Source organism: Cheilinus undulatus, linkage group 19, assembly GCF_018320785.1.
Source record: "Cheilinus undulatus linkage group 19, ASM1832078v1, whole genome shotgun sequence".
Taxonomy (NCBI): domain Eukaryota; kingdom Metazoa; phylum Chordata; class Actinopteri; order Labriformes; family Labridae; genus Cheilinus; species Cheilinus undulatus.
In genome coordinates this window covers 1289712-1299128 of record NC_054883.1, presented here as the reverse complement: position 1 = coordinate 1299128, position 9417 = coordinate 1289712, and the positions used below count along the sequence as shown (strand labels likewise).

General features: G+C 49.5%; 1 protein-coding gene across 1 annotated transcript in view; it reads left to right on the top strand.

Annotated features, from left to right (window-relative positions):
• The first annotated feature begins 210 nt into the window (after positions 1-210).
• LOC121527285 (piezo-type mechanosensitive ion channel component 2-like) overlaps positions 211-9417 on the top strand; it is an 80189-nt gene continuing 70982 nt past the window's right edge. Inside the window, exon 1 of the mRNA XM_041814187.1 lies at positions 211-1077. Coding sequence (XP_041670121.1) covers positions 1014-1077 — 64 coding nt within the window. The 5' untranslated portion in view covers positions 211-1013. The remainder of the gene's footprint in view (positions 1078-9417) is intronic.

The window sequence follows — 9417 nt, the reverse complement described above, 5'->3', positions numbered from 1 at the left end:
TCTATAGATACAGAGAGAGGTAAAGAACCACCGACTCTGAGCTGTCAGCTATGTTCACATTGTTTTTTTACAGCTGTGACATTAAAACTTCTACTCGGCTGTTCTGTTCGTCTCCTGATTGGCCCAGGCAGCTGTCACTCAGATGGAGGGCGGGGCTTGTGAGCTCCTTCAGGTCTGGAGTCAATCGGTGTTTTTCAGAGAGAAGAAAAGTTCAACGTCCTGCAGCTGAAAAACACCACAGAAGAAGAAGAAACCAAAGAAAGAGAAGAAAGAGGAGCAGATGAGAGAAGAAAGATCATCTCTTCTCTGCGGGAATCTAAACTTTTTTACTTCATTGTTTACTTTTTGTTTGTTTCTTTCTGTTTTTGTTTGTTTGAATCCCACAGACAGGAGGGCTGTGAAACTGGGTTAACTCTGCAGATTAAACTGGCCCCTTTCTCTCTCTCTCTCTCTCCCGGTCCATGAAGGATGTCAGCGGGGTGTGTCGCCGCCCTCAGCCGTCCCTGAGGCTCTGTCAGCCGGCTAACGGAGCTCTGACGTCCCGCTCTATATGTCAGTTTACCCACAACAGATGAGGATCATTAATCCAGGGCAGGACCACTTTAACCCCGGACAGGTTTATTAAGCCAGGACAGGACCACTCTAACCCGGTATAGGACCAGTTCAATCCAGGACATCCTTAACCTTTGGACAGGACCAGTTTAACCCTGGACCTCGTTGATCTGGGACAGGACCAGTTTAACCCAGCACAGGATCATTAAGATGGGACTGAACCAGTTTAACCCTGGACCTTATTGATCTGGGTCAGGATCAGTATAACCCTGGACCTCACTGATCTGGGACAGGACCAAGTTAACCCATTAAGATGGGACCGGACCAGTTTAACCCTGGGACAGAACCAGTTTAAATCTGGACAGGATCATTGACCTGGAACAGGACCAGTATAACCTTGGATAGGATCATTTCCAGGTCTAAGTCAGGACCAGCCTGACCTCCGGCTGTGTGGGTTCAGGATGCCCTCAGAGTTGACTGCAGGTGTGTTCATCAGGGTTCTGCTGCCCTTTACTTTGACTGCAGGTAAGATCATCATTAACAGTATGAGTGAAGTAGTATGTGGTGCATTATGGGTAATATCTAGGGTTGGTAGTTTTTTTTATTGTTTTTTGTGTTCCACACAAGCATGTGCTTTTCTTTGTTACTGTGATGTCAGCTGAAGGTGGGCAGCACCTGGACCCCCAGAGAATGGCCCCTGATAAACCAGAGACTGGCCTCTGAAAAACCTGAGAATGGACCCCTGATAAACCTGAGAATGGGCCCCTGATAAACCCAGAGAATGGCCCCTGATAAAGCAGAGTATAGGCCCCTGATAAACCTGAGAATGGGCCCCTGATAAACCCAGAGAATGGCCCCTGATAAAGCAGAGTATGGGCCCCTGATAAACCTGACAATGAGCCCCTGATAAACCAGAGAATGGCCCCTGATAAGCCAGAGACTGGCACCTGATAAACCCAGAGAATGGCCCCTGATAAACCAGAGACTGGCCCCTGAAAAACCTGAGAATGGACCCCTGATAAACCTGAGAATGGGCCCCTGATAAACCCAGAGACTGGCCCCTGATAAAGCAGAGTATAGGCCCCTGATAAACCTGAGAATGGGCCCCTGATAAACCCAGAGAATGGCCCCTGATAAAGCAGGGTATGGGCCCCTGATAAACCTGCCAATGGGCCCCTGATAAACCAGAGAATGGCCCCTGATAAGCCAGAGACTGGCCCCTGATAAACCCAGAGAATGGCCTCTGATAAACCTGAGAATGGCCCCTGATAAACCCAGATAATGGCCCCTGATAAACCAGAGTATGGGCCCCTGGTAAACCTGAGAATGGGCCTCTGATAAACATGAGAATGGGCCCCTGGTACAACCAGAGAGTGGCCCCTGATAAACCAGAGTATGGGCCCCTGATAAACATGAGAATGGCCCCTGATAAACCAGAGAATGGGCCCCTGATAAACCTGAGAATGGGCCCCTGGAAACCCAGAGACTTGACCCCTGATAAACCCAGAGAAAGGCCCCTGATAAACCCGGAGAATGGCCCCTGATAAACCAGAGAATGGCCCCTGATAAACCAGAGACTGGCCCCTGACAAACCTGAAAATGGCCCCTGATAACCCCAGACAATGGCCCCTGATAAACCCAGAGAATGGACTCTGATAAACCCAGAGAATGGGCCCCTGGTAAACCTGAGTATGGGCCTTAATAAACCTGAGAATGGCCCCTGATAAACCTGAGAATGGGCCCCTGGTAAACCCAGAGAGTGGCCCCTGATAAACCAGAGTATGGGCACCTGATAATCATAAGAATGGCCCCTGATAAACCAGAGAATGGGGCCCTGATAAACCAGAGAATGGCCCCTGAAAAGCAGAGTATGAGCCCCTGATAAACCTGAGAATGGGCCCCTGATAAACCAGAGAATGGCCCCTAATAAACCCAGAGTATTTGCCCCTGACAAACCTGAGAATGGACCCTGATAAACATGAGAATGGCTCCTTATACAGCAGAGAATGGGCCTCTGAAAAACCCAGAGAATGGCCCCTGATAAAGTTAAGTCTGGGCCTCTCATGAACCTGAGAATGGGCCCCTGATAAACCTGACAATGGGCCCCTGATAAACCGAGACAATGGCCCCTTATAAACCCAGAGAATGGACTCTGATAAACCCAGAGAATAGGTCCCTGATAAACCAGAGTATGGGACTTAATAAACCTGAGAATGGCCCCTGATAAACCCAGAGACTGGCCTCTGATAAACATGAGAATGGCCCCTGATAAACCAGAGAATGGAGCCCCTGATAAACCTTAGAATGGGCCCCTGATAAACCAGAGTATGGGCCCCTGATAAACATGAGAATGGCCTTTGATAAACCAGAGTACGGGCCCCTGATAACCCAGATAATGGCCCCTGATTAACCCAGAGTATGTGTCCTGGAAAAACCTGAGAATGGACCCCTGATAAACCTGAAAATGGGCCCCTGATAAACCCAGAGAATGGCCCCTGATAAAGCAGAGTATGGGCCCCTGATAAACCAGAGAATGGGCCCCTGATAAACCAGAGACTTGGCACCTGGTAAACCCAGGGAATGGCCCCTGATTATCCCAGAGAATGGACTCTGATAAACCCAGAGAATGGGCCCCTGATAAACCAGAGTATGGGCCTTAATAAACCTGAGAATGGCCCCTGATAAACCCAGAGAATGGCCTCTGATAAACCTGAGAATGGCCCCTGATAAACCAGAGTATGGGCCTCTCATGAACCTGAGAATGGGCCCCTGACAAACCTGAAAATGACCCCTGATAAACCCAGACAATAGCCCCTGATAAACCAGAGAATGGACTCTGATAAACCCAGAGAATGGGCCCCTGATAAACCAGAGTATGGGCCTTTATAAACCTGAGAATGGCCCCTGATAAACCCAGAGAATGGCCTCTGATAAACCAGAGAATGGCCCCTGATAAACATGAGAATGGCCCCTGATAAACCAGAGTATGGGCCTTTATAAACCTGAGAATGGCCCCTGATAAACCCAGAGAATGGCCTCTGATAAACCAGAGAATGGCCCCTGATAAACCCAGAGAATGGCCTCTGATAAACCTGAGAATGGCCCCTGATAAACCCAGATAATGGCCCCTGATAAACCAGAGTATGGGCCCCTGGTAAACCTGAGAATGGGCCTCTGATAAACATGAGAATGGGCCCCTGGTACAACCAGAGAGTGGCCCCTGATAAACCAGAGTATGGGCCCCTGATAAACATGAGAATGGCCCCTGATAAACCAGAGAATGGGCCCTGATAAACCTGAGAATGGGCCCTAGAAACCCAGAGACTTGACCCTGATAAACCCAGAGAAAGGCCCTGATAAACCCGGAGAATGGCCCTGATAAACCAGAGAATGGCCCTGATAAACCAGAGACTGGCCCCTGACAAACCTGAAAATGGCCCTGATAACCCCAGACAATGGCCCTGATAAACCCAGAGAATGGACTCTGATAAACCCAGAGAATGGGCCCCTGGTAAACCTGAGTATGGGCCTTAATAAACCTGAGAATGGCCCTGATAAACCATAGAATGGGCCCCTGGTAAACCCAGTGAGTGGCCCCTGATAAACCAGAGTATGGGCCCCTGATAAACATGAGAATGGCCCCTGATAAACCAGAGAATGGGGCCCTGATAAACCCAGAGAATGGCCCCTGAAAAGCAGAGTATGAGCCCTGATAAACCTGAGAATGGGCCCTGATAAACCAGAGAATGGCCCCTAATAAACCCAGAGTATTTGCCCCTGACAAACCTGAGAATGGACCCTGATAAACATGAGAATGGCTCCTTATACAGCAGAGAATGGGCCTCTGAAAAACCCAGAGAATGGCCCCTGATAAAGTTAAGTCTGGGCCTCTCATGAACCTGAGAATGGGCCCCTGATAAACCTGACAATGGGCCCCTGATAAACCCAGACAATGGCCCCTGATAAACCATCAGAGTGGACTCTGATAAACCAGAGAATAGGTCCCTGATAAACCAGAGTATGGGACTTAATAAACCTGAGAATGGCCCTGATAAACCCAGAGACTGGCCTCTGATAAACATGAGAATGGCCCCTGATAAACCAGAGAATGGAGCCCCTGATAAACCTTAGAATGGGCCCCTGATAAACCAGAGTATGGGCCCCTGAAAAACATGAGAATGACCAATGATAAACCCACTAAAGTGCCCCTGATAAACCAGATAATGGCCCCTGATTAACCCAGAGTATGTGTCCTGGAAAAACCTGAGAATGGACCCCTGATAAACCTGAAAATGGGCCCCTGATAAACCCAGAGAATGGCCCCTGATAAAGCAGAGTATGGGCCCCTGATAAACCAGAGAATGGGCCCCTGATAAACCAGAGACTTGGCACCTGATAAACCAGAGAATGGACCCTGATAAACCAGAGAATGGACTCTGATAAACCCAGAGAATGGGCCCCTGATAAACCAGAGTATGGGCCTTAATAAACCTGAGAATGGCCCCTGATAAACCCAGAGAATGGCCTCTGATAAACCTGAGAATGGCCCCTGATAAACCAGAGAATGGGCCTCTCAACAACCGGAGAATGGGCCGCTGACAAACCTGAAAATGACCCCTGATAAACCCAGACAATAGCCCCTGATAAACCAGAGAATGGACTCTGATAAACCCAGAGAATGGGCCCCTGATAAACCAGAGTATGGGCCTTTATAAACCTGAGAATGGCCCCTGATAAACCCAGAGAATGGCCTCTGATAAACCAGAGAATGGCCCCTGATAAACATGAGAATGGCCCCTGATAAACCAGAGAATGGAGCCCTGATAAACCACAGAGTGGCCCCTGATAAACATGAGAGTGGCCCCTGATAAACCAGAGACTTGACCCCTGATAAACCAGAGAATGGCCCCTGATAAACACAGAGAATGGCCCCTGATAAACCAGAGAATGGGCCCTGATAAACCAGAGACTGGCCCCTGACATACCTGAAAATGGCCCCTGATAACCCCAGAATATGGCCCCTGATAAACCCAGAGAATGGACTCTTATAAACCCAAAGAATGGGCCCCTGTTAAACCTGAGTATGGGCCTTAATAAACCTGAGAATGGCCTCTGATAAACCAGAGAATGGGCCCCTGATAAACAAGAAAATGGGCCCCTGGTAAACCCAGAGATTGGCCCCTGATAAACCAGAGTATGGGCCCCTGACAAACATGAGAATGGCCCCTGTTAACCCAGAGAATGGAGCCCTGATAATCCAGAGAATAGCCCCTGATAAACATGAGAATGGCCCCTGATAAACCAGAGAATGGCACCTGATAAACCAGTGAATGGGCCCCTGGTAAACCCAGGGATTGGCCCCTGAAAAAGCAGAGTATGGGCCCCTGAAAAACCAGAGAATGGGCCCCTGATAAACCAGAGAATGGCCCCTGATAAACCAGAGAATGGCCCCTGTTAAACCCAGAGAATGGCCCCTGATTAACCCAGAGTATGTGTCCCTGATAAACCAGAGAATGGCCCCTGATAAACCCAGAGAAAGGCCCCTGATAAACCTACAGTATGGGCCCCTGATAAAACAGAGAATGGGCCCCTGATAAACCAGAGACTTGGCCCCTGATAAACCCAGAAAATGGCCCCTGATTACCCCAGAAAATGGACTCTGATAAACCCAGAGAAAGGACCCCTGATAAACCCGAGGATGGGCCCCTAATAACCTGAGAATGGCCCCTGATAAACCCAGAGGATGTACCCTGATAAACCTGAGAATGGCCCCTTATAAACCAGAGAATCGGCCCCTGATAAACCATAGAATGGGCCCCTGGTAAACCCAGTGAGTGGCCCCTGATAAACCAGAGTATGGGCCCCTGATAAACATGAGAATGGCCCCTGATAAACCAGAAAATGTACCCTGAAAAAGCAGAGTATGGGCCCCTGATAAACCTGAGAATGGGCCCCTGTTAAACAAGAGAATGGCCCCTGGTAAACCTGAGAATGGCCCCTTATAAACCAGAGAATGGGCCCCTGATAAACCTGAGAATGGGCCCCTGGTACACCCAGAGAGTGGCCCCTGATAAACCAGAGTATTGGCCCTTGATAAACATGAGAATGGCCCCTGATAAACCAGAGAATGGGCCCCTGATAAACCTGAGAATGGGCCCCTGGAAAACCCAGAGACTTGACCCCTGATAAACCAGAGAATGGCCCCTGATAAACCCGGAGAATGGCCCCTGATAAACCAGAGAATGGCCCCTGATAAACCAGAGACTGGCCCATGACAAGCCTGAAAATGGCCCCTGATAACCCCAGACAATGGCCCCTGATAAACCCAGAGAATGGACTCTGATAAACCCAGAGAATGGGCCCCTGGTAAACCTGAGTATGGGCCTTAATAAACCTGAGAATGGCCCCTGATAAACCAAAGAATGGGCCCCTGATAACCCAGAAAATGGGCCCCTGGTAAACCCAGAGAATGGCCCCTGATAAACCAGAGTATGGGCCCCTGATAAACATGAGAATGGCCCCTGTTAACCCAGAGAATGGAGCCCTGATAAACCAGAGACTGGCCCCTGATAAACATGAGAATGGCCCCTGATAAACCAGAGAATGGGCCCCTGATAAACCAGAGAGTGGGCCCCTGGTAATCCCAGACAATGGCCTTTGATAAACCAGAGTACGGGCCCCTGATAAACCTGAGAATGGCCCCTGATAAACTGGAGTATGGGCCCCTGATAACTCCAAAGAACGGCCCCTGATAAACCAGCGACTGGCCCCTGATAAACCAGAGAATTGGCCCCTGATTAACCAGAGAATGGCCCCTAATAAACCCAGAGAATGGCCCCCGATGAACCTAGAGACTTGACCCCTGATAAACCAGAGAATGGCCCCTGTTAAACCCAGAGATTGGCCCCTGATAAACCAGAGAATGGCCCCTGATAAACCAGAGACTGGCCCCAGATAAACCCAGAGAATGGCCCCTGATAAACCTGAGAATGGCCCCTGATAAACCAGAGAATGACCCTGATAAACATGAGAATGGCCCCTGATAAACCCAGAGCATTTGCCCCTGATAAACCAGAGAATGGCCCCTGATAAACCAGAGAATTGGCCCCAGATTAACCAGAGAATGGCCCCTAATAAACCCAGAGAATGGCCCCCGATAAAGCTAGAGAGTGGGCCCCTGATAAACCAAATGAATGGCCCCCGATAAACCCGGAGAATGGCCCCTGATAGACCAGAGAATGGCCCCTGATAAACCCAGAGAATTTGCCCCTGATAAACCAGAGAATGGCCCCTGATAAACCAGAGACTGGCCCCTGATAAATCAGAGATTGGACCCCAGATAAACCCACAGAATGGCCCCTGATGAACCCAGAGAATGGCCCCTGATAACCCAGAGAATGGACCCTGATAAACCAGAGAATGGCCCCTGATAAACCTGAGAATGGGCCCCTGGTAAACCCAGAGAACGGCCCCCGATAAACCAGAGTATGGGCCCCTGATAAACATGAGAACGGCCCCTGATAAACCAGAGAATGGGGCCCTGATAAACCAGAGAATGGGGCCCTGATAAACCAGAGAATGGCCCCTGATAAACCAGAGAATGGCCCCTGTTAAACCCAGAGATTGGCCCCTGATAAACCAGAGAATGGCCCCTGATAAACCAGAGACTGGCCCCAGATAAACCCAGAGTATGGGCCCCTGATAAACATGAGAACGGCCCCTGATAAACCAGAGAATGGGGCCCTGATAAACCAGAGAATGGGGCCCTGATAAACCAGAGAATGGCCCCTGATTAACCAGAGAATGGCCCCTAATAAACCCAGAGAATGGCCCCTGATAAACCTGAGAATGGCCCCTGATAAACCAGAGAATGACCCTGATAAACATGAGAATGGCCCCTGATAAACCAGAGAATTGGCCCCAGATTAACCAGAGAATGGCCCCTAATAAACCCAGAGAATGGCCCCTGATAGACCAGAGAATGGCCCCTGATAAACCCAGAGAATTTGCCCCTGATAAACCAGAGAATGGCCCCTGATAAACCAGAGACTGGCCCCTGATAAATCAGAGATTGGACCCCAGATAAACCCACAGAATGGCCCCTGATGAACCCAGAGAATGGCCCCTGATAACCCAGAGAATGGACCCTGATAAACCAGAGAATAGCCCCTGATAAACCTGAGAATGGGCCCCTGGTAAACCCAGAGAACGGCCCCCGATAAACTAGAGTATGGGCCCCTGATAAACATGAGGACGGCCCCTGATAAACCAGAGAATGGGGCCCTGATAAACCAGAGAATGGCCCCTGATAAACCAGAGAATGGGGCCCTGATAAACCAGAGAATGGCCCCTGATAAACCCAGAGAATGGGGCCCTGATAAACCAGAGAATGGCCCCTGATAAACCCAGAGACTGGCCCCTGATAAACCAGAGAATGGCCCCTGATAAACCCAGTAAAAGAGGAGAGGATAGAATTAAATCCAATGATAAATATGACAGGAAGGAAGTGGAGCCTTCAGGGTTTCCTGCAGAGACAGAGGGGTAACAGGAAAACGAGAGCTGTAGTGGAACAATGGGAGGATATAAGGTTAAATACGGGGTTTTAAAGGGGGAGTCTTGACATCTGTGTGTGTGTGGGGTTCTGGAGAGGCCAGGGGTCACAAAAGAGAGAGTGACGTTTGCTTTTGCTCCATTTTCCAAATAGCATGCCGATTAGTTAACCCAGAGCCTCAGTCATTTCTAATTAATCTAATCAATCAGTCTGTCTATTGATCAGCCCGTTCTCTCTGTTCTATTACTGATAGAGACCAGCATTAAAACTGGAGCCAGACTCAGGTAGAGACCTGGAGCAGAACCAGACTCAGG